This window comes from Musca domestica, unplaced genomic scaffold, assembly GCF_030504385.1.
Source record: "Musca domestica strain aabys unplaced genomic scaffold, Musca_domestica.polishedcontigs.V.1.1 15, whole genome shotgun sequence".
In the NCBI taxonomy this organism is placed as follows: Eukaryota; Metazoa; Arthropoda; class Insecta; order Diptera; family Muscidae; genus Musca; species Musca domestica.
The window spans coordinates 8,273,479-8,291,403 of record NW_026712207.1 but is presented as its reverse complement, the minus strand read 5'-3'; the positions used below and the strand labels follow the sequence as shown (position 1 = coordinate 8,291,403).

Here is a 17,925-nt window from a genome sequence, read left to right as displayed (position 1 = left end):
CCTACTATGGATAGAAAATCTTTAGGAGCACTCCTATCCATAGAAGACCCCTAGAAGACCTTCTATAGAAAGCAGGCTTCCGGAGGACCTCCTATTCACTGAATACCTGTTAAAGTCATTTTATTCATAGAATACCCCTAGACGATCTTCTATCCAAAAAAAAAACTCTCAGAGGCCTACTTTGTTTTAAGGTCCCGTAGATGCTTTCAATGTTTATAAGACCTCGAGGAGACCTCCTGCGATCTGAAGTCTTTAAAAGAGACATTCTATCCATAGAAGACCTCTTGAAAGCCTTCTACATTCCATGTTTAAAAATCTCAAGTACGACTTTTATCTTTGGAGGACTTCGAGGAGACCTCCTTTGTTTAGAAGACCATGAGGAGGGTTTCTATGTTTAGAGGGCTCGATGAGGATTCCCACTTTAGAGTCATTCCATGTTTTGATGACCTCGAGAAGTCATCAAGGACATTTCGGTCTAAGTAGTTCCGCTCGAAGTCCTCTAAACATTGATGGACACCTTGAGGTCTGCCAATCACAGAAGATCTCCAAGAAGTCCTTTTGTATATTGAAGCCCTAATAGATGTCTCCTTTGGATAGAAGGAAGGAAAGAAGGATAGAAGGCCTCCTGGATGTCTTCTAAACTTCTTAAACATGGAAGACCTCGCCTAAGCCTGCTTTATGTTAGAACATTTTAAATGGGTCTTCTAAAAGTCCTCGTGGATGCCGTGTGGTTTTTGTAAAGGCATTCTATGTCGAGGAGACCCGATAGGTTTTGAAGACCTCAAGGTGGACTTCTTTATCCAGAAGATTCGACATCTTTTAAATATAGGAGGTGTCTTCTGTGGATAGAAAGTAGGATAGAAGGCTTCCTGGATGTCATCTAAGCCTGGAAGACCTCAACTAGACCTGCTAGATTTGGAAGATCTCAAGTGGGCCTTCTATGTTTAAAAGCCCTCGAGGATGCCAAGGTGGTCTTCATTATCTAGAAGCCTGAGAAGGTCTTCTCGTAGTCTTCTAAATATATAAGGGCATAAGAAACATAAGAGATATCCTCGACATCTTTTAAATATTAGAGGTGTCTTCGTGGTTTTCTAAACTTCGGACAGATTTCGAGGTTTTCCATGGATAGAATGTAGGATAGAAGACCTCCTGGATGGCTTCTAAACTTATGTGTAGAAAATCTAGGACTGGAAGACCTCGACTAGGCCTGCTAAGTTTAGAACATCTTAAATAGGCCTTATAAGTTGAAAAGTCCTCAAGAATTCCGTGTGGTCTTCATTGAGGCACTCTACGTCGAGGAGACCCAAAATAGATTTACAAGACCTCAAGGTGGTCTTCTTTATCCAGAAGTCTTATAAGGTCTTTTCGTAGTCTTCTAAATATATAAGGTCTTCACAAGGTCTTCTAAATATAGGAGGTATGCTCGACGTCTTTTAAATGTAGGAGGTGTCTTCGTGGTTTTCTAAACTTCGGAGACATTTTCGAGCTCTTTTGTGGATAGAAAGTAGGATAGAAGGCCTCCTGGATGTCTTCTAAGCTAATGTTTAGAAGATATATGACTGGAAGACCTTGACTAGACCTGCTTAGTTTAGAAGATCTTAAATAGGTATTCTATGTTGAAAAGTCCTCGAGGATACCGTGGTTGTGGTCTTCGTTGAGGTATTCTATGTCGAGGAGACCCTATAGGTTTAGAATACCTCAAGGTGATCTTCTTTGTCCAGAAGCCTTTGAAGGTCTTCTTGTAGTCTTCTAAATATATAAGGCCTTCACAAGGTAGATATCCTCGACGTCTAAAGCCTCCTAAAGTTCTTTGTGATGTTCAAAACATAGAAGGCCTTCTCGAGTGTTTCCATCTCCAAAGGACGCCCATAAATCCTTTTCAATATCCCCTTTTCTAATCCCACCATTTCTTCCCAGGTAATCGTTTATCGCACTGAACATGAATATCATCATGTACCCATTGCCACTCCCGACAAGTACTCGGACTCGCTGTCAGCCAATAAATCAACATCTCATTACGATTTAGATGAGCAAGGTTCTAGAGGTGCCATGTCCATGGGCCAAGATGATGAGGCTATTGATGTGACAGATAAATATGTTATTGAGATGTTGGAAAATGATGGGTAAGTTGCAACCACAATTATTTTACCTTTGATCCAGTATAAAATATATGATCCGCCTCCTCTTCCTTACTTCCCACTTTAGCTATGCCGTAGTACGCAAGGAACAAATACCCAAGCCCACACCACCGGCCAGACGTAAACGTTATGCCCATTTGCCGGGGGATCGTTATGCCACCATGCCCAATATGAGAACTAAACGAAGTACGCCACCGCCACCCGATAGACCACCACCACCCAGGGGTTATACACCCGTCTCTGATGTGGTTATGCCAACGATACGCAAGTCGGCCCTTAGTTTAGATGCTCGTCCCAAGTAAGATAGCAGGAGCTAAGGCTAAGCTAAATTGTTTTTGCTGTTGTCTTATTTTTGTTGTTTATTTTTTGGTTTCTTCTTTTTCTTCTGTTTCTTGGCAAGCTATTTGTTTTGTTATTTAATTGTTTTAACTCTAAAAAAAAACCTAAAACATAATTTTAAAAATTAATTTATTAAAATGCATACAACTAAGATTTACATACCTTACACATATCAACCAAAAAAAAAAACATTGAAAATCATCCGCAACAGGAGCAGAGGTCCACAACACCACACCACACACATGGGTGATGAACATATTATTGTTGTCTTCTTTAGTTTTGGTTTGATTTTAGTTCTAAAATATCTCCTAAAAAATATTCTAATTTAATTTTCATTTTAAGTTTAATTTATATAACTAATCCTGCTCACAATTCATCCACCCACTACAATCATCCCGCTCTCTTCCATTTTTATTTAAACTAAAAGACATTAATAAAAAAAAAAACGTACACATATTTAAAACCCGATTTTATTTTTGTTGTTTGGCATAACATTTTTTTAAAATTAATTTATTTTGGCGTAGCTAGCGGCATGTTATATTCTGACAAGCTTTTTATTGTGGCGAAAATGTATTTTAAGAGACATAACCTCAATTTTTGTTGAAGATAACCTTACTTTCATATAGAAAGGATAACTAAAATATTATGTATATTTTATTTAAATATCTATGAAAAGATGAATTGAAATCCTTTGTGCAGGCTTTCGAGGGACCGAAGATGTTTCAGTCATATCTAGGAAAACTACTAAAAATAGAAAGTCTTCTACGACGACTTGACAGTTACTGAATATCGTGGATAATCTGTCATGGATAGATGGACCTCTAGAGGTCTTCAATGGGAACGATTCTTTTTAGAAGTTATTGAATAAAATTGTTTTAATGTTTTTCAAAGATGAAATAGAACATAGTACTGTACAGACAAATGGCTATGAAGTGATATAAAGAATACAAATTGGACGAAGTATTTCAAAACGACATTATTATACTAGTTTTAAAAAATATGGAAGTTTTTGATACCGAAATGGTACACATTTAGCTAAAAACGAAACAAATGGTATCACCCGGAAGCTATTTGGAAATACATAAAAATATACCCTTTTAATACCCTACACCACATAGTCGTAAGGGTACTATGTCTATGTTCATTTGTTTGTAACATCGAGAAGGAAGCGTGTTAGATCCATATTTACTTTTGATGATCTTCATAGAATCACTTTCTGAGTCGATTTATACATGTCAGTCCTTCTGTCCATGTATTGTTGTGAACAAAATGCAGGTCGCATTTATTATCCGATTATTATTAAATATTCCAAACAATATTTCCATATACCTCCCATATATAACTTCAACCGATTTCGGGTTAATTTTACACCAATTAGCTAATATCAGGCCAAATTGACAGAAATGTTGTCACATCAGTCTATAAGCAAGTACATCAAATTTGGAGATAATCGGTTCAAATATAGCTATAGCTCCCATACATATGTTTCATCCGATTTGGGGTTTTAAGTCAACACATGCGTAATATGCACTCCACAAGAAAAATATTTGGTACCAGATATCAGATGTAGCTCAGAAATTAGTGCCTACATTTTTGTCCAGATCGATTCAGATTTGGATAAAGCTCTCATATATATCTTCAACCGATTTAATGTTTATTGTGCACCAAATATCAGCCCTGAATTTTGGCACATCCAACTGAATTTAGCCTGGAAGCAAGTACATCGAATTTGGTGAATATCGATTCAGATATAGCTATAGCTCCCATATATATGTTTCATCCCATTTAGGGGTTTAAGTAATAGTATAGTGCATAAGTAATATGCACTCCACAAGAATGAAATTTTGGTACCAGATATCGGATACAGGGCTCAGAAATTAGTGCCCACATTTTTGTCAAAATCGATTCAGATTTGGATAAAGCTCTCATATATATCTTCAGCCGATTTAATGGAACTGGAATTCAACCTATTTAATGTTTATTGTGCGCCAAATATCAACCCAAATTGGAAATTCTGACGGATTTCATTCTAGAAGCAAGTGCTTCAAATTTTTTGCGGAAATAGGTTCAGATATAGCTATAGCACCCATATATCTGTTATATCCGATTTGGTGTTAATGTCCCTCACATGCGTAATATGCACTCCACAACAATGATATTTGATATGGGGCATCAGATACGGCTCGAAAATACCTCTGAAAAATTTTATCGAGATCGGTTCAGATTTTTATGTAGCTTCGATATACATCTTCCTCCGATTTTACAATTAAATAATATCAGCCCAAATTGAATAGATGTTTTCATATTCAATCGAATTTTTCCATTTGGCCAGATGAACCCAGAATAAATGGTCCGATCTTTACCATCTTTATAATAGATCTTGTGTTGATAGAAACAATGAGATGTGCCAAGCCTGATTGGAATCGGACGATAATTTCACTATCCATGAACTTTATGGATATTAAAATTTTGACCCTTTGTGGGGTAGGTACCAGAAGGAGTGGACCGATACATCCCATCTTCACAACAGATATTGTGTTAATTGAAATAATGGGGTGTGTGAAATATGAAGGGAACCGAACGCTTATTTCGGATTTTATAATAGTTTTGGTTATTCAAAATTTTGACCCTTTGTGGGGGAGGTACCAGAAGGAATGGTCTGATCTCTACCATCTTCATATAAGATCTTGTGTTGATAGAAATATTGAGATGTGCCAAGTCTGCATGGAATTGGATGTTAATTTCGCGTTTTATGAGCTTAATGGATATTCAAAATTTTGACTCTTTGTGGGGGAGGTACCAGAAGGAGTGGACCGATATATTTCATCTTAACACCAGACCTTGGATTAATAAAAATATTGTGATGTGTATAATTTGAAGACAATCGGACTCTTAAATCACATTTTATTAGAGTGGAAATTATTCAAAACACTGACCCTTTGTGGGGGAGGTACCAGATGAAATCGTCCGATTTTGTCCATTTTCGCACCTAAACTAGCACTGATGTAAATATTAGGATTTGTAAAGTGGGAGCAGAATTACTGCTTCACTTTCTGTGCAGAAAATTTTTTTTTTTTTTTGAAAATTTCGACCATTTGTGGGGGAGGTACCAGAAGGAATGGACCAATATATTCCGTCTAATAACTAGACCTTGGGCTAATAAAAAGATTGTGATGCGTGTAATTTGAGGACAATCGGACTCTTACATCACATTTTATAAGAGTTGTAATTATTCAAAATTTTGAACATTTGTGGGGGAGGTACTTCATAAAGTGAACTGATATTGTCCATTTTCGCACCTGACCTAGCACTGATGCAAATGTTAGGATTTGTAAAGTTGGATCAAAATCGGATTATCCTTTCTCTTTTTGTGTAGTAAAACATTTTTTTGAAAATGTCAACCTTTTGTGGGGGAGGTACCAGAAGGAGTGGACCGATATAGCCCATCTCCAAACTCGATCTAAGTTTGACAAAAATATTACGATGTACCAAGTTTGGACCAAATTGGATACTCCCTTCGACAGTTATCGTGCGCCGGCCAGACAGACGGACGGACGAACATCGCTAGATCGACTCCAAATGTCCTGAAACGGATTTGGTCCAAAGAGACCAAGGATCTAAAACCGTTATTTTGACTAGGCACATTTTGACCGTATCAAATTTTATATACTCTAGAGAGGGTATATATGTCCGAGGGTATAAAAAATACATGCGGTTATTAGAATACTCAAAAGTTTACCAAAAACGTACCAAATCAGGAAACTAGTACCTTTTTTAAAAAGGCTGTACCAAAAAAATCGTACCCAATTTGGAAACTAAAGGTTAATACCAAACAAAAATTAGTACCATTTTCCAAAGTGTCCTAAAAAACGTACCAAATCTGAAAAGTCGTACAAGGAAAACAATTGAATTGAAGTTAGCTCCGAAAAAGTATGAAAGTAGACAAGATTATTTTCCGTCTTACCGTGAAAAGTCGTGTCCCATGGCCAAAACCACATGGCTATCCACAAAAGGTCTAAAATTTTCAGGACCCGTTACATCACATCTAAACTGAATATTTTGAGAGGGGTCAATTTACCAATTTAAAACCCAAAAATAACAAACTAACCTAATTTGGTCGAAAATTAAAATAAAACTTTGAAAATCTTAGTTAGACCTACGTTGAAATATTTTTGATGAGGAGTAAAATTACCCAAAAAGAACTCGAAATTTACAGCTGATTTAGAAGGAACTTTGGCTGAAAACTTCAAAATTTCTAAAATCAGGATACTCATATGGAGTTCATGCCCAGATGTGGACAGATCATTTTCAATACCAACAATTCTAGGCTTAAAACCAATAATAAAGCAAAATTTCAGAGCTCTACATGGAATATTGTGGTCTCAGTCGAATATATTGTAACAGTTAATTTGTCAATATTATCGAATGTTTCTCATTTTCAAATTATTACAAAGAAGTACTATATTCGGGATTCTTGGTACCTTATATTATGCCCAAAAGGAGGCATTAAAAAAAAGATTAATTTGTTCGAAAAAATTTTGGTTTTGGTATAATTTTGGTACAACAAAAAAAGAGGTTTTCTATGTCTATATCTTTATGGTGTAAACTGAGTTTTGGGAGAAAATGAGAGAGGAGAAAAACGCAACTCAAAAATCCATACCCCAATTACCTCAGCAAATAACATCTGATGTCCAAATCTTGGACCGAGAATTTCGCCACAATATCTATACGTACTTTCAATTTAGATAACCAATTTAAAAGCTTGCCTCTTTATATTTCCTTATTTCCTAATCTTTTATTGTTGGCATGAGTTGGTATTATTCGTTTGGTGCATTTCAAAATCCCTCTTTAAATAATAGAATCTATGATACTACTAATGTTCTCTATTACCCTTCTCTTTCCCTCCCAACAAAAAACCAAACTTAACAACCTCAGCTACCGTGAAGATGATTATGAGGAGCCTGGAAGACCTGAATCGCCACGCAATCTACAATCTGGCGACATTATTAATAAAATGAAATATCGCCCGTTACCGCCACCACCAAGGCCACCGCGAGAGAAACGCAATCGTTCGACAAGCAAAGGTTCCGAAGCCACCACCAAATCCCCCTTGGACGCTGATGAAGTAGACATTGTCGATGGCATAGAGGAATCAGAGGAACGCCATTTCGAAGAGGTCGAGGCATCGACACAAACCGATCCCCTGCCCGATGATTTCGTTTGCGAAGAATTTGAAATAACCGATGATATGAAGATAATTGAACCACGAATAATTCCGAAAACCATAGAGGAAATGTTGCAGGAGGAACTGGAAAAGGAGTTGGAAAATGTCAATCATCAGGTGATTGACAGTGAACAGTTGGCCAGGGGATTGCAACGTTTTAGGGAATCGAATCAAAGAAGTTTGTCGGAGAGGTCAAGAGCCTCTTCGCAGGCCGATCGTTCCAAGTCACAGAGTAGGCCTCAGACACCATCGGCCATATTGGTGCAAAGTCAGTCCTCAACCCCTGTTATGAAGGATAATAGCGAGCCCATGCTTGAGGCATCATTGATTGTGCGACCCATTGATGATTTGGAATTGGAGGAGGAGGAACTGAGACGTGAAGGCCTGCTTACCGATGAATCTCAACACAGTGGTCTGGAAGAGCACAAAGATGATTTGCGGGTGCCCGTCAGTGAGGCCAGCTATGCCCCCAGTTCCACAGACATTGATGAGGCCTTGGGTCATTTGCCATCCGATCAGGAAACTCAACAAACCGATGAAGAGGTGGAACGTACCCTACAACGATATCGCGATGAATTGGATGAAATTGGCCGTCAGCTAATGGAAACCCAAACCACATCGCAAGAGGACATAAGAGAAAGTGATAGGGAGGAGAGATCCGAAAAATGGGAACACAGTGATCGTGAGGAACCATCCGAGAAATGGGAACACAGTGATCGTGAGGAAATGCTCAAGGAGCCATGGCAATTAAGTGATATTGAGGAAATGAGATCCGACTTGGAAGAGATTACCTCAGAACGGGAGGAGCTGAAATCAGATATGGAGGAGATCACCTCAGAAAGGGAGGAGGAACTCAAATCCGATGTGGAGGCCTTGTCTGAAAGGGAACAAGAAGAAGAATTGAAATCAGAAAAATATGAGGTGGAAAAATCGGAAAAGTTACCCGCCGAGGAATTGGCACCAGAAGCTGCAGAAGAAGAAGAGGAGGAAGAAATTCCCTTTGAAAAGGAGTTTACTCCCCTGGCCACCCCCAGCTATCGTGTGGAAACACCCACCTCACCTGCACCCATGCCGCCACCAAGAAGAAAATCCACCACTGCCATTGATAGCCGCTATGAGGCCGAAGAGGATGAGCCCCTAGAGGAAACCAAAGAAGTGGCCATTATGCAAACCGTGGCCAAAACCGAAGAACCTGTTGCCTCTGCCACGGCTAGTGGTCTCCCTGCCCACATAAGTGAATTGGAGGTGGAACGTTTGAGAGTGCACGCCTTACAGGCCGGACAAATAATGGTCTCCCAATTGCATGGCCAACAAATTTCTTCCGAGGAAGTGGAATGTAAATCTGGCAATATTGTGGTCAAGAACATCGAATTGCCTCCCGGGCTCATTGAGGATATTGTGGAAAGGGTTAGGCAAACCGAACGTTCCCAGCATTTGACTGTGGAGACACAGACTAGTCAACAGAATAGCGATAATGAACCCAGCCCCCAGAGGGAGGTGGTACCACCACCCAAGCCTCCAAGACTAAGGGATTTGGAGGCCAAGGCCAAGCAAAGTGAGGCTCCCATTGTGGCAGCTGCTGCTGTTGCGGTTCAAAATACCGATGAACAGACCCAAACAGAGGGGGAGACAGCACCACCCAGTGTGGCACCCGTTCCGCCGATAAATGTTTTCCCCACGGCTGAATATTTACAACAACTGGCCCCCTTGGCCTTTTACAATTTACACAGGGCCCAGGCTGATATGGCCGAACAGACTGAAAGGACCAGGCATAGGCGTTCCGTTTCACCCGCCCATGGTGGTGGAGAAGAAGCTCACAAATCGGCTGACAGTTCCGATGAGACAACAACCAGACGCCGACGTACACGCAGCACCCGTACCCCCTCCCCTGACGATCCACAAAGTGTTACCAAGGCTGGACGTAAATTTATCACAGCCTGTAGTCTATCTTTGGCCAAGATCATCAATCAACTGACCGACTATGTGCGGGGCAATGAACCCAAAGAGGGCGTGGAAGATGCCACCGGGGTGCGGAATAGCCAAGTCCCGGCCTTGGCTGTGCTCTTCATTGTCATTACCTTCTGTGTGCTGATATTCTTGATGACTGGCCGCAGTGTCCACACTCATCATTGGGATTACTTCAATCCACCCGGTCATGAGGGACGTCCGTCATAGGGGTGTCCGAAACCTCCTGAAACTTAAGGGACATAAAATTAATTATTTTGCTCTCTCTAAGCATTTCAAGCAATTTTGTTTTTGTAATGGAAATAATTAGCGAGGAAGCGAGGAACTGTTTCAATTATCCGGAAAGAAAAAGGGAAAACAAATACAAACGTGGCCTTCAAAACTCAACTAAAAAACAAAATCAAAGGAAAAATACGGAACTACAAGGAATTGGAACATATTTTATCAACGAAATCAACTACAACTCAGACACACATCATCATAACTACATACAAACATACATACATATTTATTATAACGACAAAAAACGGGATAAAAAAATTATATTTTTGCAATGGAAGAGAAATAACAACAAATTTTTTACAAGATTTTTCTACAAAAACCCTAAAATTATTATCAAACGATCCAGCCAACCAAACCCAGACCTATAACTCCATGGAGAGAAAAAATCCCTGGAATTGTTTTGTGTGTTCTTTGCAGAGAACTACTAAATATAACAATAACAAAAAAATAAAAACTTTTTACTAGAATAGAATTTGTAAAACGAAGTTTGTTTTTAATTTTTGTTTTGATCCTTTTTTATGAAACCGCAACTTAACATAATCAAATATTTATCTATTAATTGTTAAAAAAATGTTTTCATTTGGAAAAATACCCCCAGTACTTAAGAACAATGACAATGTTTTGTTGTTAATTTTTTTTAGTTTTGAATAATTTATTTTTTTTTTATAATTTTTGTTGACTACTTAATTGACCACCTAGCCCCTCCAACTATTTATTTATTATGATTATTATTATCACTACTACTATTATTATGATTATTGTTATTTGTTAAAGTTTTTTTTTGGAAATATAATGAAAAACACATATTTAACATTTAGTTATTTCAAATGTTAGCATTAAAAAAAAAAACAATTCGAAAATTTATTTAATAATAAAGTGAGACCAAAGTCAATATTATCCGAAATAAAATTGGAAAACTTGTTTTGATGTGGAAAAGGGGAGGGGGGAATAAGCAATGGTAAAACAAGTAAAAAACATTAAGTTCGACCGGGCCGAACTTTTAGTACGACCTTAGAGTAAAGGAAACATTACAGGGTGAGATGAAAAAACTGCAACCAACTTCAGATTGTTGTCATTTCTAAGCCACTCGTCCAACAGCTGTTAAAATTATTCCAGTAACAACTCATTATATTGTTAACAAGCGTACAAAACCATTTTGTTGAGAATTTTCCAGAAAAAAAGTTATTCGTGATGGAATTCAAGCGTGATAGTGTGAATTCTTTATATTTGGCTGGAAACTCACAAGTGGCTATCGTTAGAGCACTCCAGCATTTAAATCTCAATAAATCTTTTGTGTCTCGTACCATCGCTCGTTACCGTGATACTGTTACTGGTAGCGTAACCCGACATATGACAAGGAAGTGGAGGAAAAAAACAGCAACATCAGCAGAAATGGTTCGAAAAATAAAGAAGCGACTTGATCGAAACCCGCGTCGCAGTGGCCAAAAAATGACCCTTGAACTGAACATATCGCAATATTCCATTTGGCAAATATTGAAAAATGAGCTCGGGCAAAAAACATTGAAATTCCAAAAAAATGCAAGAACTTACACCGCATCAGAAAGAAAATAGACTCAAAAAAGCTAAAGAGTAGCTTCGCTTGGCCGAAGTAGGTGAAGAGCCGAATTTAGTTTTCTCCGTCTCCGATGAGAAAACTTTCGTTGTCCAGCAGTTTGTAAACAAACAAAATGATCGTGTTTACTTGCCAAAGAGGTCAGCTGAAAATGTGCACCTTCGGTTGGCCACCAGAACTCAAGCGCCGGCCACGGTGATGGTGCGGGCCGCCATAACAACCGATGGTCGCTCCCCGCTCGTATTAATCGACCGTGGCATCAGAATAAATGCCGAATATTATCGCGAAAAATATTCTGGAGGGTAAATTAAAGCCTTGGACACGCAAACATTTTGGATGCAGACCTTGGACATTCCACCAGGACTAAGCACCATCGCACTCAGCACGCGCCAATCAAGAATTGTTACAAAATGAGGTTCCTCGCTTCATTTCCAGCTCACAATGGCCACAAAAGTCTCCGGTTGGACTATTGTGTCTGGAGTATTTTGGAAAGCAAGGTTGGCACTAAAAAAATAAGAAAGTGTCGATCACCTCAAGCAAGCGCTTCGCCGATAATTGGACAGGGTGTGACGTTTTCATTGGCCGTTTAAAGGCCATAATTCGTGCCAAAGGTGAACAGTTCGAACAAATCTAAACTTATTCTAAAATTTGATGCTATTTCCTACATATTTTGCTTCATTTAATTAAATTTAAAAAAAATGTAAAAATTATGGCGTTTGACTTTGTTGCAGTTTTTTTTATCTCATCCTGTGTATGGGAATCTTGCATTATCAAGACTTTACTCCTATTGGTTCCAATTATGCAACATTTGATGTGACAGCCATTCTGTCCTATTTTCCAGGATTCAAGATGAAATTTAAGGTAGCCCACAATTTTCTTCCACCAATTTTACAAAGCTTTTTGTAGCCAATGCCCATTTTTGCAGCTACAAAGCTTTTAACTTTAAGAGTGAATTATATAAAGCACGATCTTCATTCTTCTTCCCTCGTCTTTCTCGTGAATTGTAGTCTTAACTCGTTGGTACTTCAGATTTTCGACCAAGGGTTTGTTAGGAATCGATAGAGCAATGTCCCGGAAAGTCGGACAGCTTTTTGCAATGCTTACTAGATGAATTTTTTGAATTCTTGCTAATCAGCTTTCCTATGGTTGAAAAACAGTGCAACGTTCAGAGATTACCAAGTCGACTGTTTCGTTTACGGATACGATGATATTGAGACCGTTTGAGTCGAGGATAAAACAAATGTTCACAATTGGTGTATTTCCCGAGGTCTTGATCCCCATTGGGCATTAAAATATCCTATCACCTGACAAATTTTGCCTTCCGAATTCAGGCTTTTTCCAGACGTAATAATAACGCTATTCAAAGATATACACATTTAGTCTCCAATTTAGTATTTCCAATTTAGTATTCCATTCCATTGTTCTGAGCTGTTAACCAACAGTTATACACCTTAAATCTCCAATTTAGTAGTGAATACCATTCCATTTTATTCAAATTAGTTGTTCGGAATGAATTATGTATTGTTGTTGTTAATGACCTATTTTCATTTGTTGTAAATGTTGTATTCTCATTTGCTGTTTTGGTTGTAATGGCCGTACTATTGTTACAGAACGAGCTGATGATGCATTTCTTTACCAAGCAGGTATCGGACATGGTTGATAAATGTGTTATTGTTGTTCTTGTGGTTTTTGTTTGCAATTTATTGTTCAAAACTGTGCAGTTTCTTCTTAACTTTAACTTGTATGGTAACTTTAAATGCAAGTATGCCAAAATATATAATTTAAATTCCGGAGTCAAAAATTCATTTGAAGACTTAGCAGGTTATAATTTTAAGAAGAAAATAATAAAGCAAAATGTACTTACATCTAATTATATAACTAGACTTATTTCGAAGATATTCTGTTGTGTACTTGCTTAACTTAAAAAATCTACATCATACTGGACCATTTCACGGCGATCTTTGTGGCTACCTTTTTGTGATTTACTGGCAGCTAAAAGAAACAAAGAAATATTTAAAAAATTGTCAAATATGATCACCTAGGGATATCTACACTTACCAATTGATGACCAAACGGCCGATGAAGAAGCATCATTTATGGGCTCAATTTGTGGCTGACGTCTAGCCAGTTGCACCTGCAGATTGATGCCATTGACATTTTTGCCATGCATTTCGGCTATGGCACGGTCTGCGGACTCCGGTTTGGCAAAGGTGACAAAACCGCGACTGTAATGAAATATTAGGTTACATATTTTTGTATTACATGATTTTGGTGTCTTCCTACCTCTTTTCAATTTCCATGGACACATTGACAATGGTACCATAATCATTGAATGTTTTCTTCAGGAACTCCTCCGTCACCTTATTGCCGGAAACAAAAATTGTATTGCCGGCCCGCGGTTTATCGCCCTGTGAATCCAATGGGTTATTTTTATCACCCAGTCCACGTTCCTCGCGATCACGTTCAGAGGCAAAATGTTGATAGAGATTTTGCATACGCGGCTCTTCTTTGATAATTTCACTGATAATTGTCTCCTGGGCCACATCGTTTTGTGTCGAAGAAAACGGTTGATAGGCGGCCACCGATGACTCGGGTACGGGACGTTTACGTTCCTGCCCCTTGGGACGTTTAAATGATGTCTGATCTTGTTTGGTTTGTTGTTTTTGTATAGCTGGGATAGCACCGCTCTTGATAAGCTTGCGGGCAACTTCACGGGCATCACGAGCGTCTGTGGGACGTTTTAGGGTTGGTTTCTCCGGCTCCTGTTTGGGTGCTTTCATTTGCTGCAGGGCTTTTTTCTGAAAAACAAACATAGACAGTCTGAGATGCGAATGGTATTCACTTGGGTTGGGTTAGAAAACATACCTTCTTCTTTAGTTTTTGATATTTAGCTTGGAGCATGTGCTCCTCTTCGGTTAAATTCGAGGGGAAATGGATGTAAACCATTTTTGTTATTTATTTAATTAAATATTAATTTAATTTGTTTTATGCTTGAATATGTCGGCGTCTTGAAAGCCTGTTCTGTTTTGTTACTCGTTCAAAAGTGACTATTCCCTGAATCGAACTATTGGAACTTTGCCCAGCACTTAGCTATTTAGTTCCCTCAGTGCTTTATTTTATCTAGCTTTATTTCTTTAGGATCTGTGATTGACATCGAGTTTTTAGTAGAGTAATTAAAGTTTAATTTACCTTTTTTACTAATATAATTTAAAATAAAAAGGAATATAATACTTTTCTCAGTCACAATAAGAGGTATATAGGTCGGCCATTTCATCTAAAGAACGCAAGGCAAAATAGTGTTACCAACTACAACTTTTAACGGAAAATGATACTCAGAAATAGTACAAAAATCAAAAAAAAAGTCTATGGCTATATTTTAAGTCAATTTCAATTAATTAATTAATTGCAATTAATTAATTTGTACACATTGTAATCTATTTCCCTTATTACTCTAATTTTTCTGTTTCGTCATCTCTGAGCAAAGTATTTCTCTCAGAGCGAAGATACCATATCGTTCTTTCGCTGGTTTATTCGATTTGCCTTGATGAAATACGGTAACTTAGCAATTAATCGATTTTATCGAAGTTATCGGTAGTGCCATCGATTGTTTGCCGGCTCTATGGGTCTGTGCCTTTTTTTAAACTCTTCCAGCCTTTCAAAGACACGCGTTTTTTCATATTTCTTTAAAAAATAGTTTAATCTTCGCAAAGAAATGGGTAAGCAGATGAATAAAAGATTTAACAAACCACAGAGAAGACCATTCCATAATAATGACAATAGAAAACCATATCACAACAATCGCCGGCATGGTCCGGATGGCGGTCATGGCAGGAGAGATGGCGGCTTTGTTAAGCGTGAAAAGTAAGTTTTGTTTACATTAAAGAAATTTGAAATTGATAATAATTTAATGTCCAATGATCCATTGCAGACAACCTTTCCAGGTCAGGGAAAGCTTGAAGGAAGATCAAGTGGGCATAACCCAATATGTGAGCGAGGGTGAGGGATTTACGGGAGTGTTAAAGTCACGTTTCTCTGACTTCCATGTCAATGAAATCGATTTGAATGGCAAGGTATTGGAGTTAAACAACTTGGAAATCCCCGAGGCCAAGGACGAGAGTATGTATTCCAAAATAAAAAAAATAAAAAAATATGAAAAATTTTCAAATTTATAAAATTTTTAACAACAGCACTGAGCCCCGAAGAAGCTGAGGCAGCAAAAGATTCCCTAAAAGACGTGGTCACCGAAGAAGTGTGGAAACAAATCAAAGAATTGGCCGAATCGAAATATGACCCTAATGCCACACCTGAGCAGTCCCATGTCTATGTTGATGTCACGGAATTGGACAAAGACAAACGTACCGATGTCCATAAAATTATTAAGAAATTCTACGAGGGCAAACTAGTTAGCTCGACAGTTGGTGGTGATCAACTTGGCAAAGGGGATGACAAAAAATTCATACGTGTAATGAAACCAAAGGGACGTGACCGCAATCGCTGGACCTTCCCCGAGGAATATGTACACTTTTTGGTACATAAGGAAAATTTGGACACCAGTGAGGTGGCAGTGGCCATGGCCAATAAATTAAAGTAAGCAAATGAAAATTATGTTTAAAATTTTACTAAAAAACATATCTCCTCTGTTTTCAGTTTACGACCATCCCAGGTGAACTATTGCGGAACCAAAGACAAACGTGCCAAAACAACTCAAAAATTCTGTATCAAAAAACGTACACCACGACAAATTGTGGGTTCGATCAAGTTTCTAAATGGTGTAAAAATTGGAAACTTTGAATTCTCCAAAGAGGTATTGAAACTGGGACAATTGAAAGGCAATCGTTTTCGTATTGCTTTAAGGCATTTAACGGGGGAAAAGGAAGCCATTGAAAAATCACTGCAGAATGTAAAGGAAAACGGTTTTATAAACTATTTTGGCTTGCAACGTTTTGGTAACTCTGTGGCTATACCAACCTATGAAGTTGGTGTGGCCCTATTGCAGGCCGATTATAAATTGGCCTGTGAATTGATATTAAAGCCTCGAGAAAATGATATACCATTCCTGAAGAATATCCGTGAAACTTGGTGGAAGGAACGTAACTCAAAGGCGGCAGCGGATATGTTTCGCACAGATCGTTTTATTGAAAAGAAACTACTGGATGGTTTGGCCCAGTATGGGGAAAGTGATTATGCCACGGCCTTGAGAAAGGTAAGGTCTTATTTATTTCCATTTAAGAATATCGGTAATTTATGTTTTATTTTAGATTCCCCGCAATATGTTGTTGTTGTATCCCCATGCCTTCCAAAGTTTGGTATTCAATCAGTTGGCCTCCCGTCGCATCAAAGAATTTGGCCTTAAATTGATACCCGGAGACTTGGTATATCGTAATAAAGATGATTTGGATGAAGACATAGAAATCACTGAAACTTTACAAGCAGAAGATGCCGAAGAGCAGGGTGTGTGCGAAGAATCACAAGAAGAAACTGAAGCACAGCAACCAGAGACTGATAATACTAATAATTCTGAATCTATTTTTAAGCGTAAAGTTAAGGCGCTCACCGAAGAAGATATACAGTCAGGAAGTTACAACATCTATGATGTGGTATTGCCCCTACCAGGCCATGACATTACCTATCCTAATAATGAAATTGCCACATGGTACGAAGAAACTTTGGCCCAATACAATTTGAGTTCAGAGAAACTGAAACATAATGTCAAAACCTTTTCAATGGCTGGAGCCTATCGAAAAATCCTAATTAAACCCACTGAAATGTCTTGGGAATTCCGTTCCTATGCCACACCCGAAGATACTTTGATTCTATCGGATTTTGAAAAATTCAAAGGAAAAACACTGGACGATCTCAAGGGAAAGCGGGGCAACAACAATGCCTCCGAGGGTGGCGATGATAAAAAATATCAAGCATTGATATTGGATTTTTGTTTGCCCACTGCCGCTTATGCTACAATGATGTTACGCGAGCTATTGAAATGTGATACCTCAGCAGCCCACCAGACTGCCATGGAAACGGCCGCAATGAAGGAAAGCAATTCTGGAAAGCCTGGAAGTGAGGAAACTAAGGCGGAAAAGAGAAGTTGTGATGCGGCCAATGATGGAGAGACTGAAAAGGAGGATGATGATGTTTCCTCGGCCAAAATTCCAAAGACTAATGATGATCAAGAAGAAAGTTAGGTTAAGTTTTTTTTTATAGGAGATTGTTTTTAAATTAATTTTTGAATTTTATCTCTAGATTCTATAAAATTATCCTAAAAAAATGTTGAAATAACATTTTATTATGTTGCAATAGAACAACTATTATTATTTGACAATAAATGAAGAAATAATAAATTATTTTACTGGGACCATATTTTGAGGGTGTTACAAAACCTTGGTAGTATAAATGTAATCCCT

General features: G+C 38.2%; 3 protein-coding genes across 6 annotated transcripts in view; 2 read left to right on the top strand and 1 right to left on the bottom strand.

The window, feature by feature from the left end:
* LOC101889345 (titin) overlaps positions 1-10,066 on the top strand; it is a 77,453-nt gene extending 67,387 nt beyond the window's left edge. For all 4 annotated transcript variants that reach the window (XM_005179210.4, XM_020035295.2, XM_020035296.2 and 1 more), the window contains 3 exons: positions 1,918-2,123; positions 2,206-2,436; positions 7,413-10,066. In XM_005179210.4, coding sequence (XP_005179267.1) covers positions 1,918-2,123; positions 2,206-2,436; positions 7,413-9,876 — 2,901 coding nt within the window. In that variant the 3' untranslated portion in view covers positions 9,877-10,066. The remainder of the gene's footprint in view (positions 1-1,917; positions 2,124-2,205; positions 2,437-7,412) is intronic.
* A 3,256-nt stretch (positions 10,067-13,322) lies between these two features.
* On the bottom strand, positions 13,323-14,630 carry LOC101892213 (negative elongation factor E). The gene is made up of 4 exons (XM_005179228.4): positions 14,387-14,630; positions 13,805-14,319; positions 13,580-13,746; positions 13,323-13,513 (listed from the first exon to the last, which is right to left on the bottom strand). Exons 1-4 carry the CDS (start codon positions 14,465-14,467, stop codon positions 13,437-13,439), a joined length of 840 nt encoding a protein of 279 aa, XP_005179285.1. The 5' UTR covers positions 14,468-14,630; the 3' UTR covers positions 13,323-13,436.
* A 505-nt stretch (positions 14,631-15,135) lies between these two features.
* On the top strand, positions 15,136-17,865 carry LOC101892039 (pseudouridylate synthase 7 homolog). The gene is made up of 5 exons (XM_005179227.4): positions 15,136-15,382; positions 15,450-15,637; positions 15,709-16,108; positions 16,169-16,724; positions 16,780-17,865. Exons 1-5 carry the CDS (start codon positions 15,234-15,236, stop codon positions 17,704-17,706), a joined length of 2,220 nt encoding a protein of 739 aa, XP_005179284.1. The 5' UTR covers positions 15,136-15,233; the 3' UTR covers positions 17,707-17,865.
* Positions 17,866-17,925: the final 60 nt, after the last annotated feature.

What these genes read in the sequence shown, in the direction of transcription:
- LOC101892213 (XM_005179228.4), bottom strand. Translation starts at nt 14,467, where the DNA reads ATGGTTTACATCCATTTCCCCTCGAATTTAACCGAAGAGGAGCACATG. An exon ending in ATCAAAAACTAAAGAAGAAG is followed by an intron (nt 14,320 to 14,386) that starts GTATGTTTTCTA and finishes TTTGTTTTTCAG; the next exon opens with AAAAAAGCCCTGCAGCAAAT. An exon ending in GGCCGTTTGGTCATCAATTG is followed by an intron (nt 13,514 to 13,579) that starts GTAAGTGTAGAT and finishes TGTTTCTTTTAG; the next exon opens with CTGCCAGTAAATCACAAAAA.
- LOC101892039 (XM_005179227.4), top strand. Translation starts at nt 15,234, where the DNA reads ATGGGTAAGCAGATGAATAAAAGATTTAACAAACCACAGAGAAGACCA. An exon ending in CCCCGAGGCCAAGGACGAGA is followed by an intron (nt 15,638 to 15,708) that starts GTATGTATTCCA and finishes TTTTAACAACAG; the next exon opens with CACTGAGCCCCGAAGAAGCT. An exon ending in ATGCCACGGCCTTGAGAAAG is followed by an intron (nt 16,725 to 16,779) that starts GTAAGGTCTTAT and finishes GTTTTATTTTAG; the next exon opens with ATTCCCCGCAATATGTTGTT.